Raw genomic sequence first — 19,094 nt, 5'->3', positions numbered from 1 at the left:
ACAGTAATTTATTGCAACTAATTTGCTGTTTACAGGAGTCATCTCCGAACCATTCTCTTCTAGAGAGACCAATCCCAAGCTCTTCCTGTTTCTATCAGGTGGTATTGTGTGCATTTGCAAGACTTTAATGAAAAGATAATGCTCAGTATGAAAATTTATCTTTTTTCTCAGATCATGGCGTGAGCTTAACTAAGTCACAACTTAGAAATAATTTTCAATTTCTGTCTTGGCTGCACCCTTAACCAGATTTGCTCCACAAGGCCCAACAGCACATACATTTTAATGACAGCATATGCAAATTACGTAACTAACCTCAGGTGAACTTTGGCTGGTACTTGCATCAGAAGGACTGGTTGGTTGCTCTTGCACCTGAGGCATGGTAAAAGAAAGTTCGAGTGGCTCTGTGTTTGGCTCCAGCTTTGATACAACTTCTCTATTGAGTGCAGGATCAGCATTGCTACGAAGTGGCTTTGTAGTTTCAGAGGCAGGTAGTGGGGACATTGCCATATTTATATTCTGCAATTTCTCACTGGATGAGGGGAGCATTACATCGTTATACAAAGGAACTTCATCACATTGTTGTTCATCAGACTCTATAAAAATTAAAAGAAACCATCAACCTAAGTAACAATACCGTGCGTGTCTATGGACCTCATTAAATTTAAACAGCAGCTGAAATACCACTAGGCAAGTGGTACTGGGAGGTTATTTTTCAACATTTACTGTAAAATACTAGCTTTACTAATTAGCATGCTCTCCAATTGAAACACACACCCACCATTACTGCTGAAATCTAGAGAGATAATTGTGTCTCCAGCCGCTGGGGCCAGCACAGTTAAAGCATCTGGTTCCTGTTTAAGTTTTTCAAATAGGCTGTTGGTATCATCCAGGTCATCTTTGCTGAATATTTTGGTCATTTTCATATCAGGAGACTCCACCGGTTTCAGCATACACTCAGTTTGTCCAAGGGAAAAAATCAAGTCCTTCTGAACAATTCCACTGTCAGATAGAGAGGAAGATGACTGTCAAAGAACAGCTAAAAGGAATAAATTCAGGCTTAAGAGTTTTGTAAGTTGAAAAAAAACAAAACCAAATCCCAAGCGAAAGACCCCCTAAACAACCTCTCCCCCCCAAAAAAAAAACCCTCAAAACACCACACACCACAAAATTACCAGGATAGGAGCTTTAAAAATTCTTTTTTTCTTACTCATTCTTTCCTCAAATGTAATAGAAAAAGCAAGCACTAATTGTGGTGCTATCAAAACAGTAACAAAAAAAACCATGCTTTTCCGAAAGCATTGAGAAAGTAAGGAAAAAAGACAAAAGATATTTCCTAAGACACTTTTCTTGTTTTAAATGACTGTGTAATATGTTGATAGATTGATACTGGTACATTCACTAGAGTTTTGAAAAACTCATTTAGGACTATTATGCAATTGCAGAAAAACAGTCAACAAATCTGCCTTTAGTTGAAGCTATCAATTAAGAGAGGAATTCTAAGGAAGAAAAAGATAAATGGTATTAAGAAAGACACCATTAATGCTGCTCTGATTCCATGACTAAAAGTTGTTAGTGAAATCAACTGCTCCAGACTGGACAAAGATTAGAGAGTTGTCTAGAATGCACACAAATTCTCAAATTCTTCCATTGCAATACTAAGAAGAGGCTGACCCTACACTCGTTTGACTGCAGAGGTCTTCCTACTGACATCACTAGATCAAAAAATGGTTTTGTTTTCAAATACAATTCCTAATCCTAGCACTAGCAGTATTCTAAGCAAAGTTTAATTGGTAGGAAATAGTAACATAATGTATTCAACAGGGGATCACATGCTCAACGAGATAAAAAAAAAAAAAAGATGTAGCACCATCAGAATCTGTCTTTGTCTTCAATAAAAATAACAACAAAGAATAGCGATGTCCATTCAGCTTACCTCAACACATAGTTTACACACACTATGCACTGTGGCTGAGAATTCTTAGTGTTGTATATAACAGTTGCTTGAGTTTCAACCCAGACATAGCCACCTTGTTTAGCAAGCATTCTGTACTGTCCTGTTGTCACCTGCCCTTTTGTGAACACTAAAAGCAGAAAGGACACCAGCTTTAATTACAGGCAGAAAAAACCAAAACCATTTAAGATAAGTATTCACTGCAGATTCGTATCTGCAATTGAAAGAAAGCCCCCACTCCGCATCTCATCTCTTGTAGTTGGAGGGCATTAAATACATCTTTTCACTTACTGTCATGGTGTGTTTTGGTCAGATGATCAGAATCCAGCGCATGATAGTACTCATAGATTGAGCGACCCAGGAGTTCCTCTGGCTCATACCCCATCAACTCTGTAATTCTTGAAAACACAGGGAAAAATTGCTAAATAAAAGCAGACATGGACTAGCACAATTACTAGAGCATTTGGATGCTTGCACATCTAGAAAAATCCTAGGAGTCACTTCCATACACATTAGCTACAATTTCGGGTTACTGGCAGTTTTCATTTTGAAAGAAATTGCTACTTTTTATGCTTATGATAGCTTTTTATGCTTTATGAGAAATTTCAGCAGGATTTTCCTTCTCAGTGAATATTTATAAATCACATCCTGTGGTGGACAGGATTAAGTAAAGCCTGCCATGTAGGGTTGTGGGTTATTTTTTTTGTTTGTTTGGTTGGGGTTTTTTGCTTAAAAGGTAGACCAGCTACTTATGGACTAGAATATCCAGCTTACACAAATATAAGAATTTAACAAAATAACAACGACATGTTTCAATGGTTTTAAACCTGCAGCTAAAAGAAATTAGGAATCGGATTTATTCTTCGTTCTTAAAGAAAACGGTACTTTCTTCAGCCCCTAGAGGGCAGTGCTAACCAGGGGAAAGCTTTTATTTTGCCCCATTCTACGTGCAGAATGACCAAATAAGTACCTTTTCTGTGACACCATCAGTCCTAGAAAGGTAAAATTACTGCAGAGGGCAGAAAGTAACTTGCACTAACATCTCTAACATACCTGCAGCAACTAATCAGATGTTCATTTTTGTTATAAAGAAAAGGAAACAGGCAGTAAGAAATAATACCCAATTAAAACCACAAAAAACCCAACCAAACAAAAAAACTCCAAACAAAAAAGCCTCAGGACAATTATTTCCTTCACTTCTGTTTTTCAGATTTGTCAAGCTAAGTTTCCAGCAGACAGTAAGAGCAGTCTTATGTATTTGACTACATCCATGATTTGTAGCAGAACACGAAAATCTCATTTTCAACAGCAGGTGTATTGCATTAGAAGTACAGCTGTATGTTTGGGGTGGGGGGGTGGGGGGGGTGTTGGACTAGGGAAAGCAGACACCGATCTCCCGAAGAAGGGAGAGGGAGGAAGTGGTAGCAATGAAATGCATCTGACAAGTATTACACACACACTCTTTTCAGTCACCAAATTGCACCACCATCTTTGACAAACCTAAAATCCTTCCTGTTTTTTCAGTGTCTGGAAGAATCGTCTCATTTCAATTTAATCGCTGCCACTACACTAAAGACCAGTTTGAACCGGCAGTTAACTGCAGGCAAAGGATTTATTCCAAAGTAATAACCCTCGTTACATTTAAAAGTCTGTCTTATTTTCAATAAGACATCCTGATCAGTTAGTAAAAGTCAAAGCATCCCAAGTGACGATTCCATTGCACAGATGAATCAAGTTAACAAGTACAACTACGTAAATGTATAAGGCCAACACTAGCCAACATGTACCAACCATGCAAATCCTTCAAATTAATTCTTTTTTAAGTAGTGTATATATATATTACCTTTCATCACAATAGGAAAATTTCATATCAAGACTGTGACGACTGAGGAACGTTTTGCTGTCCAAGGGGACCTCAATGTTTGATGGATGAGGAATAGGTTCACAGATCAACACCAGACACGTCATGGGAGGCTTTTTGTAGCCACAGTGAGTTTGATTACCGCATGTGTCATATACACGAATGTGTCCAGTGCAGTGGAGTACCTACGGGAAAGTTGCATTTTAAAAAGAGACCAGGTTCTTGTCTGTCAGACAACACAACTGTATTTCCATTAGCACACCCGGAGCGAAGTCCTTCCCCTCCCCACCCCTCGACAGGAGAGCAACAACGGAAAGGCAGCAGTGCTTTCAGATGGATGGCTGAAGGAGAGCAGCAGTTCTCACGCTAGGCAGACTGCGATGAGTACGCAGGCTGCCAACTCTTTCCTCTCGGGTGCTGGCTGAAACAACGCTAGACATTTCTACATTTCTGTGAACTGTTCTCCTTTGATAAGCAATTGCCTCAAGCAAAAGGTATCTCACTATTTAAATCTGAAAGTTATGGTAACAGTATCAACCTCCATTTTAGATCATCTGCAGAAGTGATGTTAGAGATGAAATACAGTCTTCAAGAGACAGAAGTTTTGCATTTTGTGGCCTTTTTTTTTTTTTAACCTTTCTGAAGTAGAAATTGTTCAGACAACAGCAAAGAAGAAAGAAGTTGTTTAATCATGAATAACTAAATTTAAGTCGTAAAAGAGAATTGTGAGCCATAATACCACTCAATACGGTAGAAGGTTACTTTTTGTCCAGAGGAGAAAATGCATTCACTGCAGAAAGCTATCGGGCTGTGCTCTTTTTGTTCCAACTGTTACAAAAGGGATAGCCAGCAGCTTCAGAATGAATGGTATTGAAGTCCTTCAGAGACCTCAACTGTCACATTTACAGTGTCAAATCAAAAGAAAACAGGTATCAGCATAAGTGGTGTCAAGTTGTTTGTTTTTTTTTTAAAGGACAAGGCTTTATGCAAACACATTTAGTAATTATAATTTCTAGTAAGTAAATGACCTCTAATTTAAAATGGAGAGCTCATTAAAAGATTTTTGAAAAACTAATTTTAAAACATTGTTTCAGTTACCTCTGTGATGTATTCAGTATTAAAATTCAGCATATTGAAGCACAATCATTAAATTAGTTAAGTACTTAGCGAAACTCAAGCTTATTACGTGAAGTAAAAATGTTGAAATAATAGTGTTATGACATCTGAAGAGGAAGCTGCCAAACTATGTAAGTATTCCTTTGCATTTGTTACCTTCCACGTAGCAGACTTTATATTCACTGTTCTTCCCCTGCTAGTCAGTGTACACTTCATTCTGAGAAAAAAGCTGCGCTCCGTGTTTTGCTCTTTGCCCTTTTTCACAGGACCTAGCAAAAGCAAATAGCAAACCAGTTCTTGAGCTCTTGGATCATCTTCCAAAGGCATTAAAAAAACCCCACAAACCCCCAAACCCAAACTTGTTATAGAACTCTAAGACTAGGGGAAGACCCAAAAAATAAATTAAACAGATCGATAAACCTAACAGCACTTTTGATAATAACATTTTTCATAATGAGTTTTACTGTAAGGTAAGCAAAGAACTGAAGATTCAATGCTTTAAGATCAGTATTGTATTTGTAGCCATCTCCACATTCCCAGATTTCAGGAAAAGGGGTGGGGAGAGAGAGAGACTGTTTGAAAGTTTAATGTATTTTAAAATTGTGAGAGAGGACAAGAAAAGCATGTGCAGAATAAGAAGTACTGTTGAGTCAGTTTCCACTGAAATGCATCAGTAACTCACTGCATGGAGGTCAAATCAAATACATTTTGGGGCCATAGCTCTTCAGGACTGCAGTATTTTAAGTTTTTAAATTCAGAATTAACAACTCTGCTGTTTATATTCATCTGAATATTTTGGCAGTGATTTACACTCTGAGTAAACAGGGACCAAGTTTTTAAACACATTATTAGCATTGCTGGGAAGAAAAAGAAAGAGTCAAGAAATCCTAATACAAATTAGTATTAGCGGCACTACGTTTTTTAGCCTTACTTGCCAACAGCAGGCTTTAAGTTAAGTTTTTGCCTTTACAAGAGAGAACCTTTCAGAGTCAATAAGTAGCTAGGCTATTCTGGGCAGAGAAAATGCAAACCGATCCTATCAGGAGAGCTGCAAGCAGCTCATCGTGTGTGGAAGCAGGAAATAAAGCACCTCGGATATGGAGCAGTGGAAGAGCGAGTTTGCCGAGGTGCGCTAAGGAGTGAAGACCAAATCATAGCATGGGGTAGAAGTTTAGAACATGCGAGCTTACTTCTGATACAAGTTAATACAATAGCTTGCCCTCATCCTCCACAGACAATAGTAGCTTCATGGTGGCTTGCACTGCAGCTGCTAGTTTGACAAGATTCATTAGAAAAATGTTAAAGCCCCTACACTACATTATCTATTGCTTCTAGCAGAGGAAAGACTAACAGGGACAAGCCTACTTAATGCCACATCAAAATATCCTCAAGTAAAGGGCAGGAGGGGAAACACAAAAAACTCCAGAGTTTAGAGAAGCAGCCAAAACTTATTTAATTCAATATGTTTTCAAAACAGTCAAACCAATCTAGAAACTTAAAGATCACAAAACATTATTGTTACCAACTCCTAATGCTTAAGGCTCTGCTTTGAGAAGCAGCTGTAAAAGATGGAACAGCTTTCTCAGGTCTGACTGAGCATTGGACATCATTTTTAAAATCGCCAGCTTTGAAAGTTTCAATAGCAACTTCATAAAATCAGAATACAGTTCAGCTTCTGCCAGTCACATTTGTATTCATTTGCACCTGTACAATCCCAAAGGGGAGTCTTTAATACTCAATTCAAAACAAAAATAATTCCACTGATGTAAAAGCTGCAGCAGCAGAGAGCAACCTGGGAATACTAATAAATATAAAAATGCACCATTATTACTGTAATTTAGACTTTTGTCTGCCAACTTCATTTGCGAAACAGATTTTGTAATAATGCTTTCCAGACATCTTATTCCAGTCTGGTCAATTTAGACAGTTGGTTTGCATGAAACTCAGTAATATGACACTCTAAGAATAAGCTTTTGCAACAAGACCAGGACCAGTTTTTACACTGCCTTAGTGAAGTTGTTTCCCCACCCTTCCTGCATGCATTACAGTATTCCAAATGCGGGGGTGGAGTCTAACCTAGCCTTAGACACATCAATATTAAGGGCAGACGAGTTTAGAAAAACGCTTACAAAATCAAAGTTGGGGCCCTTACTGCTATGATACTTTATCAGGTCTCTTCGTCTGAATTAAATAGAACGACAACATAAAAGACTTCCGATTTACAGTGCTACAGGAAAGCAGAGGTCAGGCTTGGTAATTTATCACTGTCTAGATTCAGAGTCCATATAACCCTTATTTGATGAAACAGAAATTATAGAGGTCAGATTTTAGACTTCTAACAACTGAGTAAAGCAGATTTGTTTGGAGGCATGCAGGCTGCCAAGTCTTTATAGTCATTAACAAACCTTTAGAAGACATAAAAGTAGTAATTCATGGGCATTTGTTAAATTCAAAAGCATACAGAATAAGTGAACACAGTGTTCTACTCCCTCGGACGGAGAAAAGAAGAGTCAGAAATCTGTGAAAAGATACCAATTTCATACACCAATTAGAAGACGCAGAGAAGCATCAATCCCAAAGCCCTTTTTTGGGGCTGTCCAAGTATTCCCCGATTAGTTTTTCAGTGTCTTAAATATAGTATCTTTAGTATACCACCACAGATTTCTGGAAGAAAGCATTTGCTTAAGTTGTCCTGTGAGGACAAGCTCAGACCAAGACAAATGAACCAATATAACTTCTCCGTATCCTTCTATAGCAATTGCTTAAGATAATTCTCAATCAATCTACCTCTAATTTTATTCCTGTAGGCACAATAATTCTTTCCACCCTCAATAACACCATTTTAGTCAATTTTGTTTTAGATTAAAGAGTACTAAGTCTCATCTCTCCTACAGTTAGGATCTTCCAAAACATTATGGTTATTTCTGTTAGTATCTCTGAACAAGGTTTATTTTGAGATTTAAACAGCAAAACATACTAGTTTGTTCTCTCAACACCTTTTTCTGGCAGATATCCAACTGTACTAAAGCCAAAAGGAATTATCCATAGGTAAATGAAATTGATTTTTTTTCTTTCTCCTCACCATTTCTGTGTGTAAGCATTTCTCGCAGCTCTTCATGGTCACATGGATGAGTGAAATCAAATACACTGTGCCCCGTCAACTCAAACTGCAAAAAATGAGAGGTATACAAATGTCTAACTTTACACATACAAAAATGCAACAACTTTTACAGATTTGAAACAGTCTTAGGAAACGTCAGTATTTCACCTGAGTGAGTCCCATACACTTGTTCACGTTTTCAGACATGTAAATCATGTCTCCATCTTCGGACAGAACCATGACAAATCCATCAAGAGCTTTCAAGTAGAAACAGTTCAGTTCCTTCTCCATTTTGGCTTCGGTCTCCAGCTCACCTACAAGCAGCCACACATTTTCATTTAAGTAAACACCAGTCATTCTTCACTTACCATCAGGAATGAGTTCTGGCACCAGTCTGCAAGGAGTAAATCTTGCAAGACTGTTCAAAACCAGTATATTCATTAGGTAAGCGATCGATTAAGTTCTTCAAGCTCTAGTAATGGTATCAAAAACCACAGAAAGGCAGCTTGAGGTTGAATGTCTGTGCTTTTATGCATAAACCAATAAACCTTCCACCTTAAGGAAAAAGTCTACGCGGGAGAAATATTAGCATTTATCTCAAAAAGGCATTACAAACTTTTCTCAGGGGCTTCCTAGGGGACATTTTAGAGTCTGGCTACAAAAGTTACTCCTCCGTACAGGATAAGTAGGCATGCATGAGCACAAATAATTAGTACAGCACCTATGGCCTGCTGTACAGATACTGGTTCATGAGCCAACTCAGATACTCCTGTAGTTGTATGGGTAGGTGTAACTGCAGAGACACAGATGCAGCAAACTTCACTGTCAGTGGAGTACAATTACAAAAAAAAAAAAATAATCTTGCAGTTTATATTAAGGAGAAACACCTACAGTTTGGTAAGCCAGCCTTGCACCAACAACCTACAGTTTGGTAAAGCACAGTTGGAGCAACCAACTCTAGGGGGGAAAAAAGAGGGTTAAATGCAAGAAATTAACTTCGGGACAAGGGTCAAATAACTCAGACTGAAAATGGCACTATGGCTGTGATGAGCAAATTGGGCTCATCAGAACAGAAAGGGAAAAAAGCAAAAGTCTATTTAATGGTGGCCATTTTTCCTGTGCCATCACCAATAGCCTATTTCTACTGTAAGGTCTTCCAACTTTCTATAGGAAAGGATGCAACTATTAATTAATTTATTTTTAACTGCTGATCCATTTTAGAAATAGCTTCTTCCTTGATATACCTCCAGCCCCTTTTCCAGATTCTGCCATGTTATTCCCTTACCAGCATCTAGCAGCTTTCTCATGCGCAAGTAGCTGATAGTCAGTCTCATAATGGACGCCTTGTCCAGGTGTGCGCTCACGGTATGGGGCAGCGGCAGCTGATGAGCAAGCTCATAGAATACTTCTGATTCCTTGCTCCTTCGGCACCGGGCTGCATCCCTTGACTTCTCTTTTCTGCGTTCCGAGCTAATCCTATATAAACAAAGTCTGGGGTTAATATAGGAAACAGAATTCTCTGTGCAAGTTAAAAGTTAAATTTGAAACTAAACCACCCAGAAGCCAATTAAACAGTTATCAAAGTTGAATAATTTAAAACCTCAGCCTAAAAGCGTAAATGTAATTCTGTGTATAGAGTTCTGTTGCAGTTGGGCTCTGCCAGAACTAAATTCAAACACACAGAGGCTTCCAACAAGATTAGTTCTTCCAACAGACATCTACATACTCAGAACTGCTCCCGAAATGCTTATCTCACACCTTGACTGCTGCCTCTCTAAGCCTCCAATTCCCATTTTATTCTTCTTTCCTAACCCCTTAAGACCGTTCAAAATACTAAAGCATAAGTTATTTCCAGCTTGATGCTCCAGTACTATTGCGTACACTCTCCAAATTCTTCCCTTTCTACCATCCATCCTTACAAAGCACACCTAACAGGTCAGATAAGCAAGGATATTGATTTAGCATGAGGCGACCTGCTTTTCAAGTGATCCAAAAAGTCTCTTTCCCAGCTCTCTTTCTGCAGTATAGCCCCTTCCATAGTCTCCCGATACTGGAAAACTGTAAAGAAGTTACCCTATTCTCCTTCCCTTGCCTCTGTTCGGCTCATCTCCCTCAGGACGCATGAAGTAAAGGACAGCTTACAAAGAGCAAGCCCCAAAATAACCGAGACTCTCCGTCAGTCAGTAACGTGGGTAATTCTCCTTTTGCCCAGTACCCACACTGGTTCATGTTTGTCTCAAGCATCTGTCACATAAGTTTTGAATTAAGTGTTTTGAGATGGATCCTCCAATTTTTTTCTTACATTTGAACAAGAACTCAATGTTGCTCTGGTCCCCGAGGACATTATGCCACTGCAGTTAAACATGCTTTTATTTTTAAATGGATGATACACAAGTATACAGTACTAATGTCCATTTTTCTTTTTATACATTTATGCCTTCTGAGGGCACCCTATCTTCATTTTGCATACACTCAAGCTACAAAAGGCAGCTGCACTGATCTGTAGGATCACCTTTTTCCATTGACTTTCATGGAAGTTTTAAGATAAACATATGCCTATAAACACTGCTTTTATAATTTGAAGTTGCATGCCTTTTAATGTTATCATAAAGAGACTAAACGTCACTAGTTGAAAAAGACAGAGAATAAACCACTGCACTATTTACTACTAACAATTTAGGAATTACTTTTTTCAAATTTCACCAGACTTAAAAGTCACATACTACCACTGCCAAATTCAGATTGCTAAATCTGCAGATCTGTGCTAAAGCACTTTTTAATTAGCACACATCTTGTGAGAGGTACCACAGACGATAGAGGAAAGTGATTCAAAAAGCCAATATTCCCCAGAAATAATGAACCAAATTTAATGCAAGCACTCAAACACATACCCAAATGAACACATTTTCAGTCCTTTATTTGATGTGCTACCCATAATAGCCAAAAACCTGCTTAGTTTGTGCAGAAACTTGCAAGTGACAATACTATTAAGAATGACATTGGAAGCATGAATGCCCTGAAACACCAAAGAAGTTTAATAAGCTCTGATAAAGACAGAGTAAGCCATTCTGTGATTACCTTCATTTTTTCTGACTTCATAAAGCTGTACGGCATCTCCATCCAGCCCCCAACCCCACCCTCCTACCCCCTGCCACTGCTAGCAGAAAGAAGCGCTAGGAGTTTGATTTTCAGAATCATAAGTTTTAAAAGCTTGTACAAGCTTTTAAATAGGATTATGTTTTTTCCTTTGGTGGCAAAATCAGGCTACTAGGTCACAGAAATACTATTTCTATGTAATGAGAAACAGTACCAAATCAATGTAATAGTAATGGAGATTATTTGGAGAACTAAAGTACTGGTCTTATAGTAGTAAAAAATTCTGGACATACAATAGCTCTATCGGTTTCTGTGAATATAAGCTTGTGTTCCTCAGAAGGGTAGCCTAAAATATCTGATAATGTTTCCCGTCTTGCAGATTTCTTCACGTTCAGTTTCCCCGTGACAACAGATGTTCCTGCTCTAGTCATGGATATCTTGGTTGAGAAGCTTGAGGCTCCTGACATACAGGTATATCTGGAAACAGCCATTACAAGAAGTCTAACCTTCAACAATACTAAAAAATCCGGATTCTTTTTGCCCTCTTTCTTGGACCACAGATTTCACTGACAAAGGTAACACAAGTAATTATGCTGCCTTAGACAGATTCACCTTTATACCTCTGATTATTTTTTTTTCTATTAGCTACTCATTCAAGATTCCTTCACCTGCGGAAAGTTCCTGCTACAATAGAAACTCAAGGGAGAACTACTGGAAGTAATTGGTTTGCATCTGCCTAGACGTCCGCAGTCTTGTCACGGCTTCCTTTTCAACTGCAGACGCTTTTAAGTTAAAAAAACCCATGCTTTGGCAATAACGCTGTGCACTTCAAGTCTACAAGTTTGTCAGGCCTCTGTGAATCACAAAGGGCATGTAGAGAAGGACAACGCAAGCGATGAAAATAGATCCTAACCTCACAGGTTGTGATTTCAGACCTTTCCCTTGTATTTTCTTCCCGAAAGCCTAATGCTCTTGAAAGTATTTCAACTAGTTTCTAGATCTTTGCCTGGCTTTAGCACATTTAGCATCAGACTTAAACATAAACAGTCAAAATTTCTCGGCCATTGAATTATTAATTACCAACTGAAACGCTCCTCAAATCAAGCTCACGGTGTTAAAAATTAATCCCAGAGTAAGGGACTCAAGTGCTGCCTGCTGGAGCGCTGCTTGTCTTTGCAATGGGCAAAACTCAAGTGCAATGTTGGTACCAACCGGTGCTGTCCAAGCAGCAGAGTCTCCTCTCCCTAAGTATTTCCTTTCTAGAAAGGCTACTAATATAGATAGATATTTAAACTGTACAGCACAACAGTTTGCTATTTTTAGCTGCTGTTTAAAACTAAGCTGTAACCAATCTGAGTAAAACCCAGCAATTTAAACAGGGAGATTAACTACCAGCTTCAAAGAGCATTTCTTTAATGGATCAAATTAATGGGGAAAAAGGTCACAAATGAGGTTTAATTACCAAGTGAAGTCAGAGTTGCCTCAACATGGGATGCCACCAAATAATAATAAAAAAAAAGCCAAAAAGAAATCCTTTACTGTTGCAACTACTCTAAGCTTTATTACTTCTAGTTGCACAAAGTAAATGAAAAAGCAACAATCACTGTGTGTACCTGCCCACAAATTTCTGTACAGTCAAATGAAGGACGCTGAATTCCTGTAAAGAAAATATATTTCTTAAGTGAAATATATTAAGAAAATATATTTCTCTCTCACTAGAGAAAAAAGGGGAGCTCAAGGAAGAGGACTTTATGCAGTGAGACGGCAATTGGTACAAAATCCATTTAAACAAGTCATATAACTTAAGAGAGATTTTCAGAAGTGCCTGTGTGTAAAACTCATGCTCTTCACAACAGAAATACCATTCTGTAGGAACAACAGGAATCCGAGCTCCATTTAAAACAAACCAAAACTTAAGAGCTGCAACCTTCTGCTACCAGTCATGCACAAAAGAGAAACACCTACAGACTCAGCAGAAAATCTCAGATGAAGAGTGGATTATACATGCAATGAAAATATCAGAAATGCCGGTGCTAGACAGGAAATTGCATGCATTTTCAGGTCTGATGTTTCCTGCACAATTTCAGTGCCAGACATTCATTTCCATTTTGTATTTCTGCCACCAGAATACAGAAGCAGAAGCAATCCAAAACAGATTATGCGCCATAGCTCACAGAAAGTGGTGTTTCACTGACAGTTTTACATCCAATACGAGGCACTTTTTATATGTAAGAGATGTTTACATGCAATAGCTGAATAATCATGAGTTCCAAAAGATACCCGAGCTAGCAACCCAGAGCAAAAAGATATTTCACCACCAGGATTCACTGCAGCTGAACCAAGCCCTCAGCTGAAGGATACTGCCCAGGCTCCCACTCACTGCCTCAAATCAAAAAGGCTTTAAAATATAGCAAGGTGATAATAAACAAAGTTTTACAGCAGGCTTTTGCAGCAAGCAAGAATTGTCCCAACAGCCTTCAGAACAAAGCGCGCCAGCAGCAGTCTCATGTGCACCAGTTACAGATGTTAATACAGCCTCTGTACTCCAATGTGCAAGACCTGTCATTACGGTCATATGAACCATTTGGGCCAAAGCATCTCTCAAATGATACACTGTTCCCCATACCACCCCAAAGACCCCTCTGCCCACCACTACGTATTTCCACAAATGATTCCCCAATTGACTAAACACAGCCCATGGTTCTCATTTCCTCAAGTGTAAAACTAATCAATAGCCACATTTAAACCTGACTTATTTACCACCAGCAACTAAATCCAAAAAGAATCCTGGAAAATGCCATCAGTAACTGATAAATTTCAATTAAAAAAATTACTAACTAGATTAAAAATGGTCAATGGTCGTATCTTAAAATATGTAGCATGTCAACTTTGTCTCCTTCTAGTTTCTTAAATCAGTGTCAAGGAAAATTTTACATTGTGTACACAATATTACATTAACACAATTAATCAGCTAGGTTTTTCCCCCCCCCCGTATGTTGCTTTAGTGCTGTGGTCTATTTTCTATCCTTTCTCTCATTCTAACTTACTGTTTCTCTAATCAGATAGATTTTTCTCTATAACTGGTTTCAATTCCCAAGCAAAATAGCAATTGTGTATGTATTAATTGATCCAGACTCATCTTTCTTGATTCAGGTTTTGAGCACATTGTAAAAAAAAAAAAAAAATTATAAGCATCCTCTGATAGCAATTCACATTTTTCTTTTTAAAACTGCTTCCTACGATCGATTGGCTTTGTATTTATCGTGGCATCTGTTCTTAAGCAGTTTCACGGAAGTATACCATGTGGAAGCAACATAATCCAAATGCATAATGTGCTTCAAATCCAGTAACATCTCATTATTGAGCTTTAACTAGTTTTGAGTTCTGATGTTAATTCCCATCATTTGCCAGCACAAGACTAGACACACAATACTTACATGTTAGATGCAACATCTCCTCAGACTGTAAAGCTAGTACTAGAAATATCTGGCTCAGGAATGGAGTCGCACAGACGGTATCCACTATAAAACTGCTTCATTTTTTCTTCATTACGCAAAAAAAGAGACAAGATGTAGCTATTGCAATACCATAATACATTAACAGTAGATGTCATCACTGATGGTACTGAATTTAAAAAGCAGACCCATGAGTGGCCTGGTATTTAGCTTTTAAGGTCGAATTCATTCCTGCAGCTGGTACAAAATTGGTTTTCTTTTCTCCTGCCTAGCCTAAACCAAGTTCCCCTGCCAGTACAGCTGTGCAGCTGAGGCCCAGCAGAACACCCCAATGCAGGTATCATTACACAAGTGGCTGTGTTCATGGGGACCATCTGAAGACCTCAACCCTAGGCGCATCCACGCCAACTACTCTCGCCTACAGCACAATCGTACGCCTCAGCCAACAAAATACCAACTAGATACAAGCTCACTTAAAAGCTGCAGATGCCAAAGAGGGTATTACAACAGAGCTCTCCTCTTTTGACTGGGCTGAATATGCAGTCATTCGATTTTCTCTGCTGGTTGTTAAATCTTTATTTTGCACAGAGCTGCTAGCCACAATATTTACTAAATTATTCTTATATGGAAAGAAGTCCCAAGCAAGCTCAGTGTTTGCCACAGAGCAACTAAAACAGTGTAAATCAAATTCCCTAAAGACGACTTCATAAGAAAAATAGGCTTATAATGTAAGAGAACATCAAATCCAGTTATTTAAATATATGGCCAGCTAATGATGCAGGTATTCTTCCGAAGAAATGCAAAACCAAAACAACCCGTGCAAAACTCCCAATATAACCCACACTCAATACCCAAAAGCCTCTCAGCTTCCACCTGGCATAGATGGAGAACTTGCCAGTTAGCCCCCTTATCCCCTTATAAATACTTTTAAATTGATGTTAAACAACCTCAATTAGGGGCAACAGAGCTGCAGTGTTAACACTATCAAGTCCTGAGACAGACCCACACAAAACATGGCTCAGAGTCACAGGCAGCCCCAAAAGCCCCCTTCCCCTCTCGCCTCCCAGTCCATCAGTAACTTGTCCGGCCTGACCTGCAGCTGAGACACAGCAGCCACCACCCAAAATGCAGCAGCCCAGACTGTACATCGCTTATCAGGGAAACGACAGAAGAGGTTATAGTAGGGGCAGCTGGGTCCACTACAGTTGGTCTTGTATGGTAGCCCCAACTTTTCCTGTTTAAACACGAGAAAACACAGGCAATGGAGCGGGGGGAGGAAAGGGGCCAGAGAACCAGCTTCACCTCGCGTGTCGGCTTACCGGGCTACTTGATTCTGGTATCCAAGCACTCCTCCCAACGGTGAGGGAAAAGACATTTTGGACTGTGCTCTCAAACACTTATTGCAAAGTCTGAATTTTCAGTTGGATAGGCAGGCTTTCTGGGAACTGTAATGTATTTGCAAATTCTCCATAAATTTTACTTTTTTTTGGTTAGGAGATGCGCTCCTTCCTTCTATAGCTGCCTTACAGAATTAGTACAATCTCTCAGCTACCAGTTCACGAAGAACTCTGGGTTACAGCTTTGCCTCTTCTTGCTTTGACATGACTTTAAGTATTATTGCTTTCACCATTATGGCCAATTTCATTTACCAATTCTCATTATTTTATAGTCTGCGTAGAGTTCTTGTAAGGAAAATACCAACCAAACAAAAAACCCCCACATCCGAATCTCATGTGTAATCACAAGCATGTGATTTTCTAAAAGAAAGTCTTGCTCATTATGAATTAATGAACCTTACAGCCCAGTAATCCAACTCAGGAAAAGAAATCAGAAATTCCTTCCATACAGTAAGAAAGATTTAAGAGAGATTTAACTGCAGAAACTAGCCTAAAATGCAAGCAGAGACAACACTTCTCTATGTAAACTCTTAAAATTCATTCCTTTGTGCGTTACCTTCTGACAAAGCAGCTTATTTTCTTTACATGAGGGTAGTTACAGGCATTTACCATAACTTGACTACCACCAAATAAAAAAAAAAAACCCTAACTGAAAAAAAACCTAATGAATTAAGAGAGCAAGCAGGCAGTTCAGGCTGAATTAGCTACAACAGCACAAACTTTCTGAGTGAACACTGAAACCCACTGCCGTTTGCAAAATGATAGTGGGGAGAGGCAGCGAGAAGACTCCACTGAGCTACGCATTAACTTACAAAGTCTTTACTATCAAGACTGTGAAGTCTGTATAAACAGCCATTTTACAGAGAAGTAAATTATGACACCTAAGAGCCAGCAGCAGAGCCTGAAACTCCTGAAGCCAGCACAGGACCAGACTGCCAAGATTATCTGTCACCTGGATTTGGCCTTGAACTGACCTGAAACCCCAACTACCTCCCTGCTTAGAAAGTGTGAGTAAGAAGGTAAAAGTTTCCCAAATTAGTATTTCTAATTCAGAACGTGGTCAAGTGATTCTGCTACATCCTACTACACAACGTAACCCACTGATATTTTACTTTTGCATAGTAATTTACTGTTTTAAAATAACCATATGGCATACAGTGGTTGCTTGTAAGAAAAGTCTACTTTTTTTCAAGTAGGTTACTTGGCTTTTTCCTAGAATACAGCACTCTTTTTTTTTTTTCTTTTAATTAGCTATGCTCTGCCCTTCAGGATGAAAGATACATGGTAATTAAATTGTGTTTATTATTACAGAAAAGCCACAGCTATTCAAAAGAGCTATCTGGACATGGGCTTGACAGAACTAGCCACTAAGTGCTCCCCTTCCTTCAGCACTTCTGCTTTTGCATCTACCAGGCTCACAAAAAAAAAGATGCAAAAGATAACCCCAAGGCATCTGTCAGGCTCTCACTTAACAACCTTTTAGGCACAAACTGGTCTATCTTCAGACAGATGCAGACTCTTGATAAAGTAACTAATTTTAGTTTACATCATGGTTTTAAAATATACCATTTATGTCATTGTATTTAGGTTTTCCAGACTGGAGGCTGGACATTTTCCCTCACTGCTTCCATCTAAGCTCTCATCCCTTCACCTCGTGTTCCTCAACTGCTTTCAGTTAACAAGGTATTTCATGATCAAAGATTTTAGGAACTAAAAAAAAAAACCCACCAAAACAGAAGTAGGAGATACAAAATTTTATTTTTCTGTATGAATAAAGAACAAATAGATTCACGAAGCGGTCAAGAGTAGAGCTTCTCATTTCTCTAGCTTAGCTGCAGCTTTTATGTTTGATGTGGATTACTTCAAGTCTTCTGTTCCTTGAAGCATATTCCCATCTCTTCCAACGGGTGCGAGCAGGGGGCAAATTTAAGGAGTTAAACCTCTAGTAACTCTCTTTCTAACATAACAATCTATTTACTATTCTCACTTGCAAGCAGCATGAAATTAAAAAAAAGCTCCAAAAAAAGAAAAAAAAAAGGAGTCCTGGCCTCATATTCCTCTGCTTCTTGAAATGCAAGAATTTTCATAAAGTAACACCAATCTCGTTTGGTTGAGGATTGACAGTGAAACAACTAATTCTGATAAATAAAATGCATCATCTTTTTCAGGAAAGACTTCCAGGATTATTACAAATTGATCTGAAAAGGTTATTAAATAAGTCACTTGGTAAAACCTCCCACTGTTGTAAATATAATAGCACAGCTCAGCGCTGCTGATTCAGTTTCCTCAATCCTTCACTTGAAGTTCAGGCTCTATTTAAAAGTAATGAGTTACAAGATCTGTTGTAACATTTTTCCTCAAAATGCTTAACAAACATTCACTGACACCACACCAAATTAAACAGAAGCTGCACAGTGTCTCTCCTAACACACACAAAGTTTATTATGTATTGGCTATCTTTAAGGAACTACGAATGGATCTTCTCAAACCACTTCTTCAGTGCCAGCAGAGCCATTTCAAATGTCTTAGTACTGAAATATCTCAACATTTTAAAAGGCCACGTTTTTGTACAAGCCCCAGTATTATCAGGCTTCAACACAAAGAAATGACAGATTATGCATACGATGAAGCTCCTCTTTATCAATGCACTTGCTCCGAGATCTCGGACCAAACCCCCAGGCTGGTATGAACAGGCGTAGCTTCAATGAACCTGTGCTAATTTACATCAACTGAGGCTATGGCTCCACATCAAAGAACCCTAAAGTGTTTGTCACCTACATAAACTATATTTAAAAAAATATATACGCTGGCATGTATTCACTTGATTTCACGTTCATGCTTCTAGTAATTTCAAAACTTAGTTTTCATAGAAACTTTTACTCTAAATTAAATAGCAGAAATCTCAGTAGACGAAAACCTTAATAGCCTTCATATCCAATAGTCATTTGGAAACCTGCATCTTTCCTGAATTTTCAGTCATTAGTTAAAGTAAAAAGGCTCACCTCCTCTCCTGGGACATTTTTGTAGTTCCGAATGCCATAAAACCCCCAAGCATCTCCCATTTCAGATCAGTACTCAGCAGAAAACTCAGATTCTCCTGCATGCTCTTCTGCCTGCT

At 38.6% G+C, this 19,094-nt stretch overlaps 1 protein-coding gene and 1 long non-coding RNA gene across 2 annotated transcripts in view; one reads left to right on the top strand and one right to left on the bottom strand.

Annotated features, from left to right (window-relative positions):
• Positions 1-13,424, top strand: part of LOC141742151 (uncharacterized) — a 26,125-nt gene extending 12,701 nt beyond the window's left edge. Inside the window, exons 2-3 of the long non-coding RNA XR_012586606.1 lie at positions 11,504-11,595; positions 11,770-13,424. This is a non-coding gene — a long non-coding RNA (uncharacterized LOC141742151). The remainder of the gene's footprint in view (positions 1-11,503; positions 11,596-11,769) is intronic.
• Positions 1-19,094, bottom strand: part of HIF1A (hypoxia inducible factor 1 subunit alpha) — a 25,563-nt gene extending 6,469 nt beyond the window's left edge. Inside the window, exons 1-10 of the mRNA XM_074583708.1 lie at positions 18,979-19,094; positions 9,314-9,504; positions 8,197-8,342; positions 8,011-8,095; positions 5,085-5,197; positions 3,795-3,997; positions 2,243-2,349; positions 1,934-2,081; positions 779-999; positions 313-593 (exon numbers count right to left, since the gene is read on the bottom strand). Of these exons, the coding sequence (XP_074439809.1) occupies positions 313-593; positions 779-999; positions 1,934-2,081; positions 2,243-2,349; positions 3,795-3,997; positions 5,085-5,197; positions 8,011-8,095; positions 8,197-8,342; positions 9,314-9,504; positions 18,979-19,079 (1,596 nt within the window). The 5' untranslated portion in view covers positions 19,080-19,094. The remainder of the gene's footprint in view (positions 1-312; positions 594-778; positions 1,000-1,933; positions 2,082-2,242; positions 2,350-3,794; positions 3,998-5,084; positions 5,198-8,010; positions 8,096-8,196; positions 8,343-9,313; positions 9,505-18,978) is intronic.

The sequence above is a fragment of the Larus michahellis genome, chromosome 4, assembly GCF_964199755.1.
Source record: "Larus michahellis chromosome 4, bLarMic1.1, whole genome shotgun sequence".
NCBI classification, from domain to species: domain Eukaryota; kingdom Metazoa; phylum Chordata; class Aves; order Charadriiformes; family Laridae; genus Larus; species Larus michahellis.
This window is presented reverse-complemented; position numbering and strand designations above follow the sequence as displayed.